General features: G+C 28.0%; 6 protein-coding genes across 6 annotated transcripts; 4 read left to right on the forward strand and 2 right to left on the reverse strand.

The window, feature by feature from the left end:
* Positions 1–1,688: 1,688 nt before the first annotated feature.
* Bm9358 (collagen, putative) lies at positions 1,689–2,045 on the forward strand (the record flags this gene model as incomplete). Its single annotated transcript, XM_001902091.2, has 2 exons — positions 1,689–1,742; positions 1,815–2,045. The coding sequence occupies 2 exons, from the start codon at positions 1,689–1,691 to the stop codon at positions 2,043–2,045; spliced, it is 285 nt and encodes a 94-aa protein (XP_001902126.2).
* Positions 2,046–4,042: 1,997 nt separating this feature from the next.
* Bm10496 (collagen, putative) lies at positions 4,043–4,375 on the forward strand (the record flags this gene model as incomplete). Its single annotated transcript, XM_001892001.2, has 2 exons — positions 4,043–4,051; positions 4,124–4,375. The coding sequence occupies 2 exons, from the start codon at positions 4,043–4,045 to the stop codon at positions 4,373–4,375; spliced, it is 261 nt and encodes an 86-aa protein (XP_001892036.2).
* A 3,911-nt stretch (positions 4,376–8,286) lies between these two features.
* Positions 8,287–8,665, forward strand: Bm10493 (collagen, putative; the record flags this gene model as incomplete). The annotated part of the gene is made up of 2 exons (XM_001894918.2): positions 8,287–8,340; positions 8,426–8,665. 2 exons carry the CDS (start codon positions 8,287–8,289, stop codon positions 8,663–8,665), a joined length of 294 nt encoding a protein of 97 aa, XP_001894953.1.
* A 1,722-nt stretch (positions 8,666–10,387) lies between these two features.
* Positions 10,388–10,695, reverse strand: Bm9360 (collagen, putative; the record flags this gene model as incomplete). The annotated part of the gene is made up of 2 exons (XM_043078351.1): positions 10,388–10,606; positions 10,687–10,695. 2 exons carry the CDS (start codon positions 10,693–10,695, stop codon positions 10,388–10,390), a joined length of 228 nt encoding a protein of 75 aa, XP_042934285.1.
* A 1,996-nt stretch (positions 10,696–12,691) lies between these two features.
* Positions 12,692–13,048, reverse strand: Bm9361 (collagen, putative; the record flags this gene model as incomplete). Its single annotated transcript, XM_001891641.2, has 2 exons — positions 12,692–12,922; positions 12,995–13,048. 2 exons carry the CDS (start codon positions 13,046–13,048, stop codon positions 12,692–12,694), a joined length of 285 nt encoding a protein of 94 aa, XP_001891676.1.
* Positions 13,049–19,926: 6,878 nt separating this feature from the next.
* Positions 19,927–23,260, forward strand: Bm6648 (Uncharacterized protein; the record flags this gene model as incomplete). Its single annotated transcript, XM_043078352.1, has 2 exons — positions 19,927–20,084; positions 23,146–23,260. 2 exons carry the CDS (start codon positions 19,927–19,929, stop codon positions 23,258–23,260), a joined length of 273 nt encoding a protein of 90 aa, XP_042934286.1.
* Positions 23,261–23,557: the final 297 nt, after the last annotated feature.

Below are 23,557 nucleotides of genomic sequence, written 5' to 3' on the forward strand. Positions count from 1 at the left end.
AACAGTCTACGTCAATTATACGCAAAATAGTGAAGTGAAAAGAGGACATGAAATAGTGGAATAAAATGAGAGAGTAAGTTTGAAGTGAAAGACAAATATTAAAAGTTTATATTTGATTACAGACTTTCCGGCATCTTTTCTTTATACCTATCTAACGGAAATGCATTGAAAACCTTATTTGTTTTTAATAAAATGCAAAATTTAATACAGCCAATTCATTTTTCTGCCTGACTGTAATACTGCTCTGCTCAGTAAGAAAGAGAATTATTTTATTTCTTCTTTCATTCAATCACAAAATCAGTTAGATTTCATTTTGGTGACATAACGAGAAGGACACATGCTTTTATCGTCCTGGCGCTGGTGTTTCAAAGATGTATTGATACTACAACCTGAAATTGGCTATGAACAAAATGGTTGAAATTTTTTAAATTTCTTTTCAAACTCTGAAAATTTCAATCACTTCATATTCTGTAAGATGCAAGAGAAATGGAAGAAACAAAGAAAAATGTTTAAGATTCTTTAGAAGATGATTTCCAACAAAATTCTATACAAGTAAAACCTTCAACCTTAATATCCCTTCTTTCTAAAAAAAATCATAATTGAATAATTATAGAGAAAATTTTGAAGAAATTGGAGAAATATGACATCATCAGATGTGCGAGAAAAAAAATTAATTTTATGAACTAAGGAGTTTTTTTTTTTTTTAAATTGATTGTTGGTACATTACTTAGTAGCTATTGAAAACTCATTTTCATATCATTACTAAACCTTACTTAAAACATTAATTGAGAATCAATTAATTAAGAATCGATTATTTTATTTATACTTAATTTAAAAGTTTCAAATTATTGCATTTTGAAAGAATGTTTTGCTATCACTGCAATGATACATAATTTCAATTAGTTGTAATCAGATTAAATCTTCCACAGAACTTAAAATGCAAAAAAGTAATAAGCGTTCTTATTTTGACCTTATTAAAGTAAAATCTAAAAATTACTCAATTTCTTATAAAAAGTTACAATGAGAAGTTCATTTGTTTTAGCTAAATAAATGAGTAAACGATTACTTTTGCATTACAGTGCAGTGTTTCACACAACAAGAGAATTGAATTTAAACTTCAATTGAAATTAATTAAATGAAAACAAATGAATGTTGGATTTTTAAAAATTCCTAAAGCACTATTTTCCTCCAAATAAGCGTCACTGATCAGATTTCAAAAATTAGTCAGATTCCTGCAAATTAACAAGTATTTTTGATTCTCGAAGATCCAAAACCAGTTTTTTCTATCCATTTCTCGGATTTTCGATGAATCGTTGATCTTCTATCACTCCATCCAATCTTTCTTTCCTTTCTTTTCCCTCATAACATGAAAAGGTTTGATAAATGCATCAGTAATCGCTTGTTTCTTTGTTTTATGAATTCCGGAAAAATCATATTAGACATCCTTGTTTTCAATATAAATAAAAGTTTTCTCAACCAAAAATCACTCTATTTATTTTGTAATTAAAACCTTTTCTCATAGGGCTATAAATAAACAGAAGGTCGCAACGATGTTATAACTTTTCAGAAAGATTTTTTTTTAAATTTACAAACTTGTCATTTACAATTTTCCCAAAAAAGCTGTAATTTCTTTTGGAGAATGATCTCTGGAAGTAAACTAAATACCTCATTTCAGATTATCGGTACCAATGCATCTTATTAGTTCTTTCCTATTGGTTATCTGTGCTGTTTTCATGATCCAAGTGAGTTCCTTGATGGATTGTTCTAAATTAGACGGAAATGACTTATGGCGACAGCACCACTTTTGTTTTCAGGCTTGTCCATCACAACAAGGAACACAAGGGCCAGACGGAAATGATGGCGAAAAAGGAGATAAGGGAGATCCAGGAGATCAAGGACCTAGAGGGAGGACAGGAGAGATGGGTGATCCAGGACCTCCAGGACCAATTGGTGTTCCAGGACCACGAGGACGGATGGGGCCGCAAGGTGAACAAGGAGAACGAGGATCAGTTGGACCAACTGGAGCACCAGCGCCAGGACGATAAAAGCATGTGTCCTTCTCGTTATGTCACCAAAATGAAATCTAACTGATTTTATGATTGAATGAAAAAAGAAATAAAATAATTCTCTTCCTTCACTGAGCAAAATTGCTTGTTTTATCTATTAAATAGCAGTCTTCGCCTTGAGATATTATTCAATTTTAAGTTAAAAATTCTCATTAATTTCCTAATTTCCGTTCTCAGATTGATAAAAAGCTGAATGAAGCTGAATGATATATTTACATCCCTGCATCAAATGTCAATCATGGGTAATTAGAGGTAGAAATTAATAAAATAAAAGGTGAAACATGGAATACTGAAATAAAATGAAAGGATCAGTTTGAAGTGAAACAAAGATATTAAAAGTTCATATTTGATTACTATCCTTCCGACATATTTTCTTCATTTATCTATCCAATAAGAAAAGCATTGAAGGCTTTATTTATTATTAATAAAATGCAGATTATAATACAATTAATTCGTTTGCTTACTTATTGAAATATGATTATAATATCAAATTATAATAACAAATTTACAATCGCAAAAACAGTCAAATTCAATTTATCATTAATTCATATAAGCTAAATCTTGCTTACCGCTTTATTTAGCTTGAGATATTATAAATTTCGGATGAAAATCGACAAAAGTAAAATGAATAATTTAAAATTTTGACAGAAATTGTCAAAAATATACATAAAAGATGGCTTTACAGATGATAGTTATCAAAAAAAAGTTTTGGTGAGAATGATTCGTGCGTCATTTCTTTGGTAGTGAAGCAAACAAGCAGTAAATTTTAATAAAGTTCTTTAATAATTTCAAATCTAATACATTCTTATGTCTTATCTTTATTGCTTAATTAATGCTTTAACTCTGAATGTTTATCAAGCAAAACAATTAGTGTAAAAGCAAAACAATTAGTGTAAAAGTTCAAAATTTTCAAAATTTGAATTTCAATTTAAATTTCAGATGAATAACAGAATATTCTATTTTTGAGTAAATTCCAATGAAAAAAAACTTTGCAAAATGATCTTTTCGTTTGAAATTCTGTTCAGAAACGACCAACATATCAGGTTTATGGATTTGGTGAGATGATGCGAAGAATACAAGCAAAATTTGCTGTTGCAAGCATGAAGTGCTCAAATTAGAAACGAAGGAGGACCAATTGACAATTTCCGTCCCTGAAAAATTTTTTTTTACCTTATTAAAGTGTTCTGCAGATGTTGTACTGATATCAGTCAGCACCATATTACTAAGATTGATTTCATTACCCACTATAATTTATCCTTTCAGTAAGATCACACTTTCTTCTTATTGACAACGAGTAATTTGATTTTTCACTATTATAGTCCCTTATACTACAATATCATTAATAAAGTTAAATTGATACAAGTAACAGATCAAAGTTATACAATTCGGAAAAGTCCTGAAATTCCTGAAGAACATCTACCTAATCTATAAATAACCAGTGTGAATCATAAAGTGAGTTTCCAAGTTATTCCGAAATCTCCGTTGATTTCCTATCATCCGATCTAATCTTCTTTCCGTTTCTTTTTTCCTTATCACATGAAAGGTTTCATTTAACTTTCATAAATGCGTCAATAATCATTTTGCCACATTTGATATGATCATTTCAGAGAGAAATGTTTCTTTGTTTTATGGATTCCGGAAAGATTCCTATCAGACATCCTTCTTCCCCGTATAAAAGAAGATTTCTCTTCGAATTTCGCTTCATTAAATTTCAATTAAATTTATAAAAACTTTTCCTGCATTGTAATTGTTCACATAGATTTGCCATATTCTAATTATTTGTTAAATAATTAAATCATTTAAATAAGTTAAAAATTCCCTCCATATATGATTTTTTTTTTTTTTTTTTGAAGAATAATTTTCTGAAAGAATTAAAAATTGACAAATTGAAAAAAAAAAAAAAAAAAGAAATTTTCAGATTGTCAACACCAATGCATCTTTTCACTTCTTTATTACTGATTTTCTGCGCTATTTTCATGATTCAAGTGAGTTTTGTAATGTTTTTAATAAAAGATTATATTTTAACGCAAATTGCGATTTATCGAATTTTGTTTCAGGCGTGCGGTCCATCACCAACCCCGGGGACGGGAGCGGTGGGATCACTGGTAGGAGAGCAAGGAGAAGATGGAATTGATGGAAGTCCAGGAGACCCAGGACCTAAAGGTGATCCTGGTCCGAAAGGAAATCGCGGGATGCAGGGGCCGCGAGGGCAAGAGGGTCCTCCAGGTCCAAAAGGAATTGTGGGGCCGCCAGGAATGAAAGGTTCTTTAGGACCACAAGGGGCAGAAGGAGCAGCAGGAGGGAGATAAAGGTAGCAGACCACAAATGGAGAGTTTCTTTCAGTGATAATCTGTTGTATTTTGGTTATTTTTGTTTGCACCAACTATCGTAAATGTGCCCCTCTTATTATTTAACAAAATTCTTAAACCTAAAACTATAATCCGCACCTTAACGGAATTTACTTATTCGAGTTGGAATCTGAAATTGGCATGGAACAAATGCTTTGTAACTTTATCGCTGTCACTGTTTAGTGAAAACTTCCTGAAATTTGGTCAATTTTTAAACTGAGCAAAAGATGAAATAAATATTTCACATCCTGCGCTGTACACAGTGCTATTCTAGTAAAGTAGAAAAATGGAAACATATTGTGGAAATTGCATATTCGGAGGAATCGAAAATTTGGTTAAAATCTCCGTCCCTCAGCGAACGGAAAACTGAGTAAAACAAAAGAGACGTATTCACATTCCCACTTGGAGCATAAATTAAAATACCTACGTCAATTATAGGTAGAAATTAATGAAGTGAAAAGAGAACATAAAATAGTGGACTAAACTGAGAGAATCAGTTCGAAATGGAGAAATATTAAAATTTATATTTGATTGCAGTCTTTCTGATACATTTTCATTCAATAAGAAAAAGCATTGAAAGCCTTATTTGTTTCTAATAAAATGCAAATTATAATACAATCAATTCGTTTGTTTATCAATTTTTGCACAACCAATTGATAATTATAATATCGCTCGGTTGAATAAATTACAATAATTTACTAAATTCAACATTTTTATTCTCAGTTTTAATCGCAAATTAAACTTACAGTTAATCTTTTGTCGTTCTTTCAGTCAGCTCTCTTTCTCGTTCTAATTTATAATTTCCAATTATTATAATTTTGATCAGACCAGTCAATCTGCCAAAAATTGATGGTAAGTTAACCATGGGTCATTAGCTTATGAGTAAGTGACATCTAACCATAATTACTCAATAAGTTCATCCATTAATGGCCACTTCTTTGCAAACAGTGGCCTCAATATCTCCTCCAGCAAATTTCAAGTAAGCCTTAAGGCCAATAATATTAATTGCTATTCAGTCCTTTTATAATAATCTCCGATGTTGCAACATCTCATTAATTTGTTTAATTTTTAAGTTTTGTATATTATTGCAGATATTATTACACTATTTTCAATTAATTTCATCATCGATATCATATTTGGGGTTTCTGAATTGTTATCCTGTGGTCATTTCTGAGCTACGTCCGACCTTGAATCAATTCTAGATCACTTTGAATACTTGCCGATATTATTTCTGCATTGAGAGGAAAGGAAGAGCAAAACACTTAATGCGTTGATAATTGCAAAACAGCTTTGCTTGCTACTTAAAAGTGTTCAAAGCATCAGCTATTGAACGCGTTAAAGTAAATTTTTGAAGTGTTTTTGTTTTTGATTTGCTTGAAGAAACAATTTATAAGATTGATTCATGGAATTTCATTGAAGTTGATAAGTTACGATTGAATAAACCATTTGATGCATAAAATGTAAAACCTCCACAAGCAAATTCCTTACGGTACTGATTAATATTTCAGGTTAACCGATTTCATAGCATAATGAAAACACACCGCCGATAGATTGATGCAAAAAAACAGAAAAAAACCAAAAAAGAAAACATATATATTATGAATGGATGATAAAATTCTTTGACTGTCTGTGACAAATTCCATATTTTATTGCTAAAAGTTAGTTGTGCTTTCCCTTCGGTTCTTCGAAACTTTGTTCTCCTTGCGGTAGCACATTGATTTTCATTTCATCTTGACTCTTTAACAGGTCCCGGTATTCCTCAAGACCTTCGTATTATTCTTGGCCCAGGATATTCTTCTTTCCTACCAATTCCATTTTCTCCTGGTGTCTTTACTCGAATGTTTTTTCATTTAAGATAAATTGCACATCTGAAGAAATTTACATATGCTTTATGCTTTACATATGGTAGTTTGATGTTTTCTTAAAATATAACTTTTCGTTTAGAAATGATTTATAATTAGGTAATTTTGGATTAACTCTCTAGTTGGATCGCAAAAAGAGAGCTGAAAATCAACAAGAATGTCCTATAAAATTGTATCTCTACTGAAAAGATAATCAATCTAAAATTAACTGCTTTCATAAATGAAATTTTTTAGGATTTTTTTAGGAAAAAAGAAATTTCCCAAAAATTTCTTTAATACTTCGCAAAATACAAAAGGGAGAAAATGCCGAAGAAACTATTCGGTTTAGAAGATTACTTTTAATAAAAATGTTACACAAATTATTATCATTATTTACAGCATTTAATTCCTGATAGCAAATCATAATTGATAGATCAGAATTGAAAAATTCCGCTTGGAAAGTTTATTTGAATGTAAGCAGCAAACTGTGATCAACTGATCGGATTATAGATATTCTAGCCAGAATCTGGTATGTAAGAAAAGATTTCATGAATCAAATTGAAATTTAATGAAGCAAAAATTTGGAGAGAAATCTTCCTTTATGCTAGGAAGAAGAATGGCTAATATGAATCCTTCCGGAATTCATATAACAAAGAAACATTTCATTGTGAGATGATTATATTAGATGTAAAAAATGCGATTATTGACTTATCTATGAAAGTTAAACGGAAACTTTTATGTGATAAAGAGAAAACAAACGGAAGGTTAATATGACAAATATGATAGGAGACTAACGTTTATTGAGATTCTGGGATGATTTGGAAATCAGACTGATTTTGATTAGTAATAAATTAGTTTCAACTCTAATTCTCTGATCTGGGTACTTTTATCGAAAGCTGAACTTTGCAGAACGATTAGTGCAGTGTGAAGGACCATAATATTGAAAAATCAAATTATCCTTTGTCGGTTAGAAGGAAGTGCGACCCTGCTAGAAGGTCAAATCATAACAGATGGTAAAATTAAATGTATTAAGTAATGAAATTAATTTTAATGATGGCCGATAAAGGACAATATCTAACATTTTAATATAGTACAGAAAATTTTTCAGTAACAGAAATTGTCAAAAACAGTCTTCTCAGTAATGTTAATTTTCTTTTTCAATTTAGGTTCATTTCGAAAATTCGGAGATTCTAAGTATCTTCGATTTGCTGGTTTTTGTTCAGTATTGAAGAAATTTTTGCATGATAACCTTCTTCGCAATGCACTATTCCGCCTAGCCAGAAAATTGAATATGAACTTTAGCTGAAGTGCCACAATGAATACAGATCAAAGTTTGGAACTCAAGGAATTTCAGAAATTCCTGAAGGATAATTAACCAGCATATAGTTAGCATTGGCTAGATCCGAAATCACTTCTCTTTCTTGAAGGCTCAAAATCTGCTTTCTCACCAAACTCTCGGATTTTCTATAAACTATCTTTGGGTAACCTCTACCATTTGATGTAATCTTTCTTTTGCTTCTTTTTTCTTTATTATATAAAAACTTCCGTCTAACTCACAAATACGTTAAATGTTGCATTTTGCTGCCTTCGATATGATCTTTTCATTTCACAAAGAAATGTTTCTTTGTGAAATGAATTCCGGAAAGATTCCTATCAGACATCCTTCTTCCTAGTATAAATAAGGCATCTCTCTTTGAATTTTGCTCCATTAAATTTCAGGTTGTATCTTAAAATCTTTCCTCAGATATTGTAATTTTTCAGCAAGAATCTTTAAATTTTTTAATTAATGCGACATTTCCAAAAATATTGCAAATTTTTATTTTCCGTTTTTTGATTATAATTAGTCAATAGAAAGCTTTTATCCTCGCAATATTTCTATTGCAGAATGTTTTGAAGAAATCTAAATACTTCAGTTCGCATTCCACTGTGTTCCTCTTATTACAAATTTGAAAGAATCAAAAATTTATGAATGAGAAAAATTTTAAATTTTCATCTGTTTTTCATATAAACATTTTCAGGTTATCAGTACTAATGCATCTTTTCGGTACTTTCCTATTGATTATTTGCACTGCTTTTGTGATTCAAGTAAGCTTTCTCAATAGACTGTCCCTTAGTGCAAAAAGACACATTTAAAGACTGCATTAAAAAAGGATGTAAATTTTATTTTTAGGCCTGTATCCCATCGCAAGGACAGCAAGGACAGCAAGGGCCTCCAGGACGAGATGGAAATAAGGGACCAAAAGGACCGAAAGGACCACGAGGAGCTCAAGGAGAAAGTGGATTGAAAGGCTTGATTGGAGATCCCGGAGTTCGAGGTCGGCCAGGAATGGAAGGTGAGGAAGGGCCAACAGGCCCACCCGGTGATGAAGGACCACAAGGTCAGAGGGGACTAGATGCAGCAGGAAGATAAAAGGATTTAGCGATGACAATAAAGCTATCTCTCACAGTGATATCTGTTCTCTTATTTTGGTTGTTTTTGTTTGCACCAATATATCGTCAGTATATTCTTCCCATTATGCCACTAAATTGCTAGTTTCTAATCACCTCATTCATTCATGCCATAACGGAAACTGCTTATGAAGATTTGAACTTGATATTTAAATTTTGAAAAACAAATGCTTTATTATATTCGCTACCATTGTAAAGAAATAAAAAAACTTTCTGAAACGATTTTGAAATTTAACGAAGAAGAAAACAACATATTTCCGCCTCACCGATAAGCAACAGTAGCAAGTAACAGAGGATGAACGTATAAGAAACTTTTGAAGTATCAATTCTAATTAAAAGAGGTTAAACGATTTTTATTTTAAAAAATCTCACTTTACTGTATCCTACTTTCATTCATTTTCATACTTCGTCATTAAACTTTAATTGACCGTTACAGTCATTCATTATATTCTAAATAATCTTTTCATTATCATTGTTCATCATTTCCTGCTTAAAATCACAGTAATCTTTATCTCTTAATCTATCGATGCATTTTCTACTAATTAACTGTAGTAATTTAATTAACTTTCATTTGAAATTAAAAAAAAAAAAGATTCAACTGTATGCGACAATTCAATAATTATTAAATTATAGTTTAAGAAAAGTTTAATTTTCGACAAAAAATTATCTGAGAACAGAAAAAAAAATTATATTTCAAATAAATCTGAAATTGATTATTGGTACAATTGCAATATAAATTTGCTAAATGATCTAATTTACAGTGAACCTCAATTCATTTAAAGTGAAAATTTAAATTTAGCTTGAATAAAATTTGTCTGTCCATAAAAGAATCAATAGTCTTATCATTCTTGTAAACAACCAAACAACTATTCAATATTTCACTCTTACATAGTTCATATCATGTTGAATTATTATCGTCAAAATTATTATAGTTTTAACAAACTTCCTTCCTTCTTTATTCAGCATTCATTTTCGACTTGAACTATAATCTCAATTGCTCCTCAACAAACTTCTTCACTTAAAGCCTTAAGGCTAATAATATCAATTGCTGTTCAGCCCTTCTGCAATAACCTTTTGATGCTGCAACATTAATTTGTTTAATTTTTAAGTTTTAGGTATTATTGCATTATTTTCAATTAATTTCATCATCGATATCATATTTGGGGTTTCTGAATTGTTATCCTGTGGTCATTTCTGAGCTACGTCCGACCTTGAATCAATTCTAGATCACTTTGAATACTTGCCGATATTATTTCTGCATTGAGAGGAAAGGAAGAGCAAAACACTTAATGCGTTGATAACTGCAAAACAACTTTGCTTGCATAATTTTGCAACATAAAATCATTCGGAACATCAATTGTTACACGCATTTATACGGAAAAGATGGTTAGAATGGATTCATCATTATTTATTATTTACTATTCATTATGAAATGATTATGTCGAACAAAATGCAACGCTATGCGACTTTTGGTGATATTTATAATGGTATATTAATGAAATTCAAATTTTAGATTTCATTGTTCTTAAACAAATTCCACTAAGGCATAGAATGTGATAAAAGGTCTACGGCAGAGGAATATATTTACGATACGATTGTGCAAGGAAAAACAACCAAAAATACGAGAAAAGATACACTGAGTAATTGTTTTATTATCACCAATAAAATCCATTGTCTCGTGCTTTCATCGTCCAGCAGCAGCTCTCCCTGGTGGTCCTGGATCTCCTTCAACTCCTCGCTCACCCTGCGGTCCCATCGGTCCTCTCGGTCCAGGCATACCTGGCAATCCTACATCGCCTTCTCTTCCAGGTGGTCCCATTTCTCCTTGAGGCCCTCTCACTCCTTTCACTCCTGGGGGTCCCTTCTCTCCTGCAACTCCTCTCTCTCCCTTAGGTGGACAAGCCTGAAAATAAAATTTTATTTTTGCGGGTCACATTAAATCATTGCGCTTCTAATTCAAGAACAATCCATTACAAAACTTACTTGAATCATGAAAATAGCGCAGAAAATCAGTAATAAAGAAGTGAAAAGATGCATTGGTGTTGACAATCTGAAAATTTCTTTTTTTTTTTTTTTTTTCAATTTGTCAATTTTTAATTCTTTCAGAAAATTATTCTTCAAAAAAAAAAAAAAAAATCATATATGGAGGGAATTTTTAACTTATTTAAATGATTTAATTATTTAACAAATAATTAGAATATGGCAAATCTATGTGAACAATTACAATGCAGGAAAAGTTTTTATAAATTTAATTGAAATTTAATGAAGCGAAATTCGAAGAGAAATCTTCTTTTATACGGGGAAGAAGGATGTCTGATAGGAATCTTTCCGGAATCCATAAAACAAAGAAACATTTCTCTCTGAAATGATCATATCAAATGTGGCAAAATGATTATTGACGCATTTATGAAAGTTAAATGAAACCTTTCATGTGATAAGGAAAAAAGAAACGGAAAGAAGATTAGATCGGATGATAGGAAATCAACGGAGATTTCGGAATAACTTGGAAACTCACTTTATGATTCACACTGGTTATTTATAGATTAGGTAGATGTTCTTCAGGAATTTCAGGACTTTTCCGAATTGTATAACTTTGATCTGTTACTTGTATCAATTTAACTTTATTAATGATATTGTAGTATAAGGGACTATAATAGTGAAAAATCAAATTACTCGTTGTCAATAAGAAGAAAGTGTGATCTTACTGAAAGGATAAATTATAGTGGGTAATGAAATCAATCTTAGTAATATGGTGCTGACTGATATCAGTACAACATCTGCAGAACACTTTAATAAGGTAAAAAAAAATTTTTCAGGGACGGAAATTGTCAATTGGTCCTCCTTCGTTTCTAATTTGAGCACTTCATGCTTGCAACAGCAAATTTTGCTTGTATTCTTCGCATCATCTCACCAAATCCATAAACCTGATATGTTGGTCGTTTCTGAACAGAATTTCAAACGAAAAGATCATTTTGCAAAGTTTTTTTTCATTGGAATTTACTCAAAAATAGAATATTCTGTTATTCATCTGAAATTTAAATTGAAATTCAAATTTTGAAAATTTTGAACTTTTACACTAATTGTTTTGCTTTTACACTAATTGTTTTGCTTGATAAACATTCAGAGTTAAAGCATTAATTAAGCAATAAAGATAAGACATAAGAATGTATTAGATTTGAAATTATTAAAGAACTTTATTAAAATTTACTGCTTGTTTGCTTCACTACCAAAGAAATGACGCACGAATCATTCTCACCAAAACTTTTTTTTGATAACTATCATCTGTAAAGCCATCTTTTATGTATATTTTTGACAATTTCTGTCAAAATTTTAAATTATTCATTTTACTTTTGTCGATTTTCATCCGAAATTTATAATATCTCAAGCTAAATAAAGCGGTAAGCAAGATTTAGCTTATATGAATTAATGATAAATTGAATTTGACTGTTTTTGCGATTGTAAATTTGTTATTATAATTTGATATTATAATCATATTTCAATAAGTAAGCAAACGAATTAATTGTATTATAATCTGCATTTTATTAATAATAAATAAAGCCTTCAATGCTTTTCTTATTGGATAGATAAATGAAGAAAATATGTCGGAAGGATAGTAATCAAATATGAACTTTTAATATCTTTGTTTCACTTCAAACTGATCCTTTCATTTTATTTCAGTATTCCATGTTTCACCTTTTATTTTATTAATTTCTACCTCTAATTACCCATGATTGACATTTGATGCAGGGATGTAAATATATCATTCAGCTTCATTCAGCTTTTTATCAATCTGAGAACGGAAATTAGGAAATTAATGAGAATTTTTAACTTAAAATTGAATAATATCTCAAGGCGAAGACTGCTATTTAATAGATAAAACAAGCAATTTTGCTCAGTGAAGGAAGAGAATTATTTTATTTCTTTTTTCATTCAATCATAAAATCAGTTAGATTTCATTTTGGTGACATAACGAGAAGGACACATGCTTTTATCGTCCTGGCGCTGGTGCTCCAGTTGGTCCAACTGATCCTCGTTCTCCTTGTTCACCTTGCGGCCCCATCCGTCCTCGTGGTCCTGGAACACCAATTGGTCCTGGAGGTCCTGGATCACCCATCTCTCCTGTCCTCCCTCTAGGTCCTTGATCTCCTGGATCTCCCTTATCTCCTTTTTCGCCATCATTTCCGTCTGGCCCTTGTGTTCCTTGTTGTGATGGACAAGCCTGAAAACAAAAGTGGTGCTGTCGCCATAAGTCATTTCCGTCTAATTTAGAACAATCCATCAAGGAACTCACTTGGATCATGAAAACAGCACAGATAACCAATAGGAAAGAACTAATAAGATGCATTGGTACCGATAATCTGAAATGAGGTATTTAGTTTACTTCCAGAGATCATTCTCCAAAAGAAATTACAGCTTTTTTGGGAAAATTGTAAATGACAAGTTTGTAAATTTAAAAAAAAATCTTTCTGAAAAGTTATAACATCGTTGCGACCTTCTGTTTATTTATAGCCCTATGAGAAAAGGTTTTAATTACAAAATAAATAGAGTGATTTTTGGTTGAGAAAACTTTTATTTATATTGAAAACAAGGATGTCTAATATGATTTTTCCGGAATTCATAAAACAAAGAAACAAGCGATTACTGATGCATTTATCAAACCTTTTCATGTTATGAGGGAAAAGAAAGGAAAGAAAGATTGGATGGAGTGATAGAAGATCAACGATTCATCGAAAATCCGAGAAATGGATAGAAAAAACTGGTTTTGGATCTTCGAGAATCAAAAATACTTGTTAATTTGCAGGAATCTGACTAATTTTTGAAATCTGATCAGTGACGCTTATTTGGAGGAAAATAGTGCTTTAGGAATTTTTAAAAATCCAACATTCATTTGTTTTCATTTAATTAATTTCAATTGAAGTTTAAATTCAATTCTCTTGTTGTGTGAAACACTGCACTGTAATGCAAAAGTAATCGTTTACTCATTTATTTAGCTAAAACAAATGAACTTCTCATTGTAACTTTTTATAAGAAATTGAGTAATTTTTAGATTTTACTTTAATAAGGTCAAAATAAGAACGCTTATTACTTTTTTGCATTTTAAGTTCTGTGGAAGATTTAATCTGATTACAACTAATTGAAATTATGTATCATTGCAGTGATAGCAAAACATTCTTTCAAAATGCAATAATTTGAAAATAAAGTATAAATAAAATAATCATAGATGATCTCTCATCAAACTTTTGGACCATTAATATTTTGAAATATTGAGTAATGCCTTGATCAAGTGTGTGTGTTGAAGTGAAGCAAAAATATTAAAATTTATAATTGATACCAGCCTTTCTGACACATTTTCATTCAATAAGAAAAAGCATTGAAAGCCTTATTTGTTTCTAATAAAATGCAAATTATAATACAATCAATTCGTTTGTTTATCAATTTTTGCACAACCAATTGATAATTATAATATCGCTCGGTTGAATAAATTACAATAATTTACTAAATTCAACATTTTTATTCTCAGTTTTAATCGCAAATTAAACTTACAGTTAATCTTTTGTCGTTCTTTCAGTCAGCTCTCTTTCTCGTTCTAATTTATAATTTCCAATTATTATAATTTTGATCAGACCAGTCAATCTGCCAAAAATTGATGGTAAGTTAACCATGGGTCATTAGCTTATGAGTAAGTGACATCTAACCATAATTACTCAATAAGTTCATCCATTAATGGCCACTTCTTTGCAAACAGTGGCCTCAATATCTCCTCCAGCAAATTTCAAGTAAGCCTTAAGGCCAATAATATTAATCGCTATTCAGTCCTTTTATAATAATCTTTCGATGCTGCAACATCTCATTATATTCTACTGTTTTCAATTAATTTCACTATCGATATTATATTTGGGCTTCTAAAATTGTGATAACACTGGTTCATGTGACCCTTTAAAATAATTTCTGATTTTAGGCCTTTTAGACCAAAATTTCTATGTACTTTGTACATTTGGGCATTGATTTACAACAGATTCATAGGCAACAGATTTATGAAAGTTTGTATATTTGAGTGAAAGAACAAATTTTAAGATTATGAATCAATTAATGACAGTTTATCGTAGTTTCTCTTATTAGAATTCCTCGAATTATTTTCTAAAATTTCTTAAATTATCCAATTTCAACCCATTTATTGCCATGATCATTTCAATTAATGATTTTTTGTTCAAATTTCATAAAATTATATTATTATTATAAATGCAATATAATATAAAAAATTGCTATAATAAAAAAAATATTTTTAGCAGTTTTTAGTGTTAATGCATAATGTGTAAAAAAAATAGAAAAATTATTATTATGTCTGTCGAATAATTCGATTACAAAATTTAATTGATTTTTTTGCTTCTACAATAAATTTTATTTATCATTAAAATATTTCAAAATATGTAGCAATCAAACATCAAACAACTTTATGAAGTTTAAATGGTATTACTGTTAATTAAATCTGATCCTCAATTTCATTTTTTTCTTCATCGATCAAATTGTTCTCAATGTGAATTTTAAATAAAATTTTTCATTTAGTGAAATTTTATTTTATCGTTATATTCGAATTTTATCATTATTTATATTTAATATTATATTATCGTTTATCGAACAGGATAATAACTAATTTCAATAATTTATATTTATTACATTAATTTATTAGTGGTATAAGTTAATGAATTGATGATTTTTGATTTTTCCTTTAGTTTTTTTTTTTTTTTTAATTGCTATCGCTTCTTTACTTAATTCTTCATCAAACAAATGTTTTGGAATAATGATATAAATGTTATAAAATTTATTCAAAAACTGATATATAAATCAATTGTGTACATTTATGGTTTAGCATTCATAATGAAATTTCAATTTTGTATTCTAATAATATAATAAAATTATAAATGATAGCATACAATTCCTCCCATATACTTTGCTTATGGAATATTCAAAATTTAGTATCATAAATCATTAATTATTTTAATTTTGTTTCATTTTCTATCCACCTTAAATGCAATATTTTTGAAAATTTTCATTAATACATGACATGCAAATGAAATTTTTTGTATAATGTTATTAATTTGTATTTACAAAGTTTTTTTTTTTTTGTAAAGTATCATGAAAGCAAGCAGATGTAATGCAATTTATACTTTCTTTTTTGTTAATGAAAGTGGCATGTAAAAAACAACTTTTTTTTTTGAGGGATTTAAATTTTTAAGCTGGAAGAATACAGTTTTAACTGAATAAAATTTATTTCGCTTTTCAAATTACAAAAAAAAATGATGCTAATTGTAAGATTTTCATAATGAACCAATCTTAATTTAATTTATAAAATTGATTTCAATATAAAATTAAATTGACAATAGCTATTTATTTTTAAATTTTTTTCATTTTTAAAAAAAAAAAACCTATCAAATTAACATTGTCTGAAATTCTGCTGCTGTTTGGTTAACTTAGACGAAAAAAGCATACTGGAAATATGGTATGCTAACAACTAATCTTAGTTATGCGATAGTGATGCTAGATAATTTTAATAAAGCAGAATTTGCCATTCAAGAATTCTATTTTAATAGCTGAAATTTAAAATCATTCTGCACTACCAGTTGAATTATTTCATTTGCAGTATGGGAATAAGTCTTTTTGTGCAATGGAAATGAATTACTTTATTCTTTCATTAATTCTTCTAACATTTTTTAAAGATTTTTTAGACTTGGAACAAATAGATTCATATGTTAATCTGTAATAGTTTATTAATATTAACCACTTTCCTTCATTTTTTTTTTTTTTTTGCTTTTTTTCAATTTGTGTGAGTGATCTATTTCGAATATTTATTCCAAAACATTTGTTTGACGAAGAATTAAGTAAAGAAGCGATAGCAAATAAAAAAAAAAAAAAAAAAAAAAAACTAAAGGAAAAATCAAAAATCATCAATTCATTAACTTTAAAAGATGTAACATAGATTTGCGATTTAATTATACGATATTTTTAAAAGAATATTTAAATCTGATTGTTGAATATGCAAAGCAAAAGTTGATTTATGAAATAGAAAAATTTACTTTTTTTTTTTCTGTTTTTTTCAAATGAAATTAAAACTATTGTTACTTTTTTGCTAATCCATTCTGATCATTCTCTCCAATTTACTTTAATTTTTCTCAAAATAGCAGTGACACCATAGCAACCACTACGATTCCATATCCAAGTGAGCATTAATGAACTTCTCGAAGACTATTCTCGCAAGTGAAATTGATATACTTTTTTCTGACTTGGATAATGAATACTTTAAAAAAAAAAAAAAAATCAAATTGAAAAATTTTGTGCTATGTGGAAGAAAAAAAATTATAATCCTTTTTTTTTGAGACTTGGATTTGCGTTCATGTTTGGATTAAATTAAAAAGAAAGTAGTGCTTTATGAATTTCTCCCAAAGCAATAGCTTCAGACACATTTATTTTTATGCTTGAAAAAATTGATTCCTTCTCAAGTCAAATTTGCTTTAAGAACTATATAATTCGAGACTATGATCTGTAAGTTCAAATTTTTTAAGAGGTTTTAAATTAGCACATCTTTATGTGAAAATTTAATTTCTTAATTAAATTTCAAACAATAAAATTCCTTCTGTTTATATTTCAACGAAATTTTTTTAATTTAGAGAAACGATGAACTAAGTTAAATAAAACATTTTAAAAGTATATGAAAAATGAAAAAATTTTATTTTTTATTTTCTCTTTTTTTTTATCCTAGAAAGCACTGTTTTGCTACGATTAAAACAAACATTTTTAAATTATTTCCAATGAAACTTCGTCATCCTAAACATCCATAATTTTGTGCAGATATTAACAAAAACAATGACAGATAGATCATTAAAACTGGAGATAAGATGGATGAGTTATCAATGCAGTGTTTTGATTACTGATAAGAACTTACATACAAATAGTAATCTATGAGAAGAAGAATCTATGAGAAACCTCAAAAAATTAGAAGCTATTAGCCAAGAAATACTTTCAGTCACATAATGATGGTAGTAGTAGTAGTGTCATTCACTTATTTGCTTCTTTTTTACTCATTAAAAATAAATCATTCTGAGGACATAAACTACTTTTTTGTTTTTGATTTTTGTCTTCTCTCACTTATTGTTCTCTCACTTTACGATTATTTGTTATGGAACAAATTTGTATTATCTCATAGCCAAAGTAAGAGTGATGAAGAGTCATTTCTGAAAGGTTTACCAATTATTTATTTCATTGTTGAAGGAATTATTCGAACATATGATAAAGCCAGCAATTTTATTTTTATCGGATAAGAATTCGAGAATTTATAGAGTGATTATTTGTGAAGAATGCAGATGATCGTTGAAAAATTATTTAAAAAAAAAAAAAAAAGAAACTCTATTTTCAGCAATGGTTTTGTTTCCAGTTGAATGAAGAAAAAGTCATCACATAAACATGGAGCAAACAGAATTGGATAGATTGAAGCTTAACATTTTTATTTAATTTTATAACGCCTGAAGGATAATATTGACAAATAAACATGCTTATATGATAGATAGTGTAGAAATGAAGAAAGCCTAGATAATGACCATTAACCCATTCACCTCATTTTTTCATTCCATTCATTCTTGTTTAGTCTTGCAATTCTAATTAGCTAATTTATTTCAAACCTTTGCTATTCCTGAATAATTCAAATGTGCTGCAAAATTTTTGGTTGATAAAAAAAATTTTTAGATAGTTTCTATTTGTTAGGTAAATTGTAATTTGCTGCTTTTCTCTTTTCCAAAACAGAATAAATTCTGAATTTGTAAAATTTATGCAAGATTCTTTTGTTTAAAATATAAATTTGGATTAGTTTTAATTTTCTATTTGATATTCGGATTAGTTTTAATTTTCTGTTTGATCTAGTTAATAAAATTGTTGATTAATTTTAGGTTAACTTTACTACTACTAATTTCACCAATTATTTTGCTCGCTTTTGTTGATTTTACTCGTATTTGTCATCCCATTATGTGCTTCAATAAGATATAACTTTATAGATGACTCCAATACATTTTAATAAATTTTTTCAGAAAATTTATGTGGATTTTTTAAATATTTTAATTTTTGGGGGAGATTTTTTCAAAATAATTTGAAATTTTTCTAATAAAATCATATTAGAATGATTGATTTTAGCAAATATCTGAATGAATGCAATCGGTACTTGAGGTAAAGATAACTTTATTAATAATTTTCGATTCAGTTGTTAATATTTCACAAAATTTATTTTTTCATTTTTTTTTTTTTTGATTATTCGATATTTCTGATTGGATGAAATTGGGTAACAAATTCTTTTCGATGAGCATTTTATTTTTTTCATCTTATCTATGTATGACATTCTGGATTATATTGCTCAGCTCGACCGGATCATTTCATGAGAAGCCTTTCTGGAAATGTGTAATTTTTATGCGTCGAGTTATTCGGAATGAAACTGATTTTGCTTTGAATTGAATTATTTGCATTATTTGAATTACTTTGTATAAGTTTCGAAATAAAGTTTATATCCAAAACTTTGTAATTTCATCAGTTCTTTCAAACTTCGATTATATTCTCGAATTTTTTTAAAATTTTGTTTTCTTATCTAATTTGAAACTTTATTTCTCTTCACTTTTCCCTTTTTTCGTCATTACTAGAACCTTTTCCTCTCATCATATGATTTTTTGGCTGTAATTCGATTTAAAGATTTGTTCTTTGATGCACTGCTTCATAGTCTATTTCTTTGGATAAAATATTTAAAATGTATAAAAGATATTTATAATTTTGGAGCTTTAATACTCAAAGTTAGATTTAACTCCATTGCTTCGAAGACATTGTATAATAAATATTATGGCTTAAGTAAATATTTTATTTCTCGATTGCACTTTTTTTCTCTCTCTGTCTCTCTCTCCCTCTCTCTATAAATATTTCACCTTTTACTTTAAATTTTTGTTCAGTTTTATTAGTTATTTATAAAATTGAAACAATCATTATTAATCCATCGAATAATTTTAATGTTACATCTTTAGAAGATCATTTTAATCCTTTTTTATTATGGTAATTCTTAATTTAAAATAAAACTTTAAATTACATTAATTGTTTTGTTTTTTTTTTTTTTTTTTTTTTTTTTTTTAGTCTACTATTTTCTTTTTTGTTTTAGAACTTTGATTGGTTATTTGACTACGCTTACGCTCTTTATTTTATCAAATGTCATCCGAAGAAGATGAAGTATTATTAGCAGTACACATTAAAACAGCAATTATTTTGGTACTTTGTACTGCAGGCATTACTGGACATGTCATTTCAATATATATACTTTATTCAATGATTAATCCAAATAATTTATTCATGATTAGCATGTCTTGGTTTGGTTTCCTTAATATTTTCATTTTTAAAAAAGAAAAAATAAAAAAAAACAAGAAACCTTTTATGAAAAGTAGTTTTAGGTTAAATAATCGTTTGATTTCAGATACCACTGATGTTAACACCGATCATTTTATTTTAGCTTATTTTCAGTATTTTTTTTTCTTTTTTTTTATACTTAGGTGACTTGAAGGATTAATTTTTAATTAGATTGTCAACTTTATCCATAAAGGAAACGAAAAGAAAGGAAATAGAAAGAATGCAGTGAAACAGAAAATTTTGTTTTTCTAAAATTGACTTAAAAAAAAAAAAAATTCCTATTTTCCCTTTGGTATACATAAAAGAAATACATAATATCAATGAAAAGTACTGAAAAACTTCATGAATTAAAATTCGAAGTATAAGTTAGATTTGTTAATGATTGCTTTATTAATCATATGAATAGTATTTTTATTGTTCATTAATTAATATCAACATAAATTTACTAATATAAGAAATTTAATAACATGGAATTTTAATTCCCCTTGATAATTAGGAGTAAGTAAACTAAAATGTAACATAGACTTATCAAAGATGAAGTCTTATTTTAGAAGACTAAGATGGAAATTTTTTAAATCTTTTTTCAACCATTCCAATTATCAAACCTAACAAAAAGTTTTGAGTTTTAGCTCAGCTTTATACATACAGTAAAAAAAAAAAAACAATATTCAACATTCTTTTCAATCTATCAATTATTTAACTAATAAATAAAGTGCATTAAATGACCTCATTTATTCTTGAAAGACTGCTTTAGAAAGGTCATATAATCACATTGAAATGATTATGTCAAAAGATTGTACAGTTAGAAAAATCAAAAAATTGTGCAAAAAAATTTTTATCAATCAGATATGATCTATGAGTGAAAATAATTTACACTCTGTCTTTCTGGAATGCATTTATCCTTGTGATAAATTAAATTCTTTTATAGTTGAAATGAAAATATGAATTCTTCTTTAACAGAATGTAAATAAATAATATATTATTATTTTAATCACAACTAAATTGCAAATTAATATTACAAATTAATGTTTAATTATTATTTTAAATTAATATTCTACCTAGTTGCTTTATTTCTTTTTTTAAATTTTGCATTTAAATTTTGATTTTTTTAATAGAATTAGAATAAAATCTTTTTTTTTAGATTAAAAATAATAAAATATAATTGACCTATTATCTCTTACAATCTTATTTATATACTTCCTTATTATAATTTATTAATTACCTCATTTTTTTTTTTTTTTTTTTGAATAAACTTTGAGTTATTGAAATATTTTAGAATTTGGAAGCAAACAGTTACTTCCAATATGATTATTCACATTTCTATAATTGAAAATGAAAACTTTTAACTGATAAATCACTAATTAATGATTACTTTTAATATATAAATTGATTATTTCCGACAAATAAAATTGATGGAAACACATTTCTCACATTACTATTTAACATTATGTCACTTTTTAAGATTTCATCCAAATTTTTAATATTAGAAGTTTCTGTCTATATATAGTTATTTGTATAATATCAGTATGTTTTCAAATTTTAATTAACCCTGTAAATTAATGGATATAAGTTAGAATTGAAGTACTTATTCTATAAGTTTTATAATATTCAAGTAATGTTGGTTTTATGAAAGTTTTGAAATCTGACTATATGAACTATAATTTTTTAAAGACAATTGTTATTTGTTGAAAAATATTTTTTTCCACCTTTAAAAGATAGAAAAAGCTTAAGCAAAGTTTTATTGTAGCTGAAAAAAATTAATTTTATATTTTGATTTTTGATTTTGAATTTAGATTTAAGATTTTCTTTTTTTAAGTACTCAAGTTGCATTATGTGCGAATTTCTTCTACTCCAGTTTATTCAAATATCTTAGTGATGTATGTTGCATATCACAACTTTGGTCTTATGCATGGGTTTCTACGTTGTTGGTATGTTTTTTTTTTTTTATGTTGGTTGATGCAAGGAAATTTTAAAAATTAAATTCAAAAAATTTTTTTGCTTCATCGTCAATGAGCCAGGAATGAAGAGAATTTTTTTCAAACCAAAAAAGTTGATCTAATAAATTTCAAGTAGAAATTTAGCATCAAATTTCATTTAGTATTCGAATGATACTAAATAAACAACTTCATATTATGCAAAATAATCATAACAAATTGAGAAATTAAATGAACTGAACCAAATTTAAATTTGGGTTATTGAATTGGATATATTTCATGAAAAAGGAAATGCTTTTTTTTTTAAAGAATTCGCTTTTTAGAATATCTTTTAAGTGCAATTGAAGTTCAAATCAAGCTTGAAAGTAGTATATAGTGTTATATGACGTTATCATATTACAAAACTATTTACAAAATTTCCTGAAAAATTTATAAAATCTGATAATAATTACAGCCTTTAGAAACGTATTTTCTTCCTGGTGATAAGTGCAAAGATTTGAAATTGAGAAATTTGATATAAATTTCTTAATGTCTTTCCATTAACAATTTTAGGTATCGGTGAATGCATCGGTAGTGGTTTATATGAGCGGTGTTTTTCATATCATTACATTATCAGTTATTCGTTTTATATCATTGAATCAACTCTTCAAAACAAAAATCACTAAACTTTGGTTTAGTTACACTGTTAGTTTCTCAAAAGAATTTTTGGAAATTTTATTTTTAAACAGGATCTATTCTCGAGAATCAACATTAAAAGCATTGCTTCTTTTCTTTCATAAATAAAGAGTAATCCTTTTTTTGGAGGCAGGGGAGGGGGGAGGAAGCATTTTTAGCTTAAAAGAGTGACAAATAATTTTTTGAAAAATAAGAAGAAATTTGCAGAAATGTTTACGTATCATAATGCTAATTAACATCGGTGCTGTTTTGCTGTGTATTCCATTTTTTTTCAATTCCGAAGTTCGTAAGGTGGCATCGCATTGGAAATGTTCAGTGCAGTCTTCGTCTAAGAGCAATCTTTCGGTACATGAGATTAGCTTCACTAATTTGGCCAGTAGTACTGCTCTTGGACGAATAAACTTCTGGCTTCTAGGCATTATATGCAAATTTATCCCATGTATTGTCATGATTGTAATGACTGTGCTATTGGTGCAAAAATTACGTCAGATCCAGTTATTATCAATCAGGTTTACATCACCGATACGTGAAAAAAGACGTCGATGTATAACATATATCATTATGGTATGCAAAAATCTTTATATTATTATTATGTGTAAAATATCCAAACTTACATTTTAAATTTAAAAGAAATAAATTATGCCACTTTTTCTTTTTTTTTTAATGAAAAGTTCTAAATTTTGTTTAAGCACAGTAATGTTGCGATTCAAAATTTGTGGAAATTTCATGAAAAATTTTCTAGTACTTCATATTTTACAAATCTAAACAGCTAAAAATATTTGAAAAATAAAAATAATAAGTAGTTATCCAGAATTGATGACTGAATT

Source organism: Brugia malayi, assembly GCF_000002995.4.
Source record: "Brugia malayi strain FR3 genome assembly, contig: Bm_v4_Chr2_contig_001, whole genome shotgun sequence".
NCBI classification, from domain to species: Eukaryota; Metazoa; Nematoda; class Chromadorea; order Rhabditida; family Onchocercidae; genus Brugia; species Brugia malayi.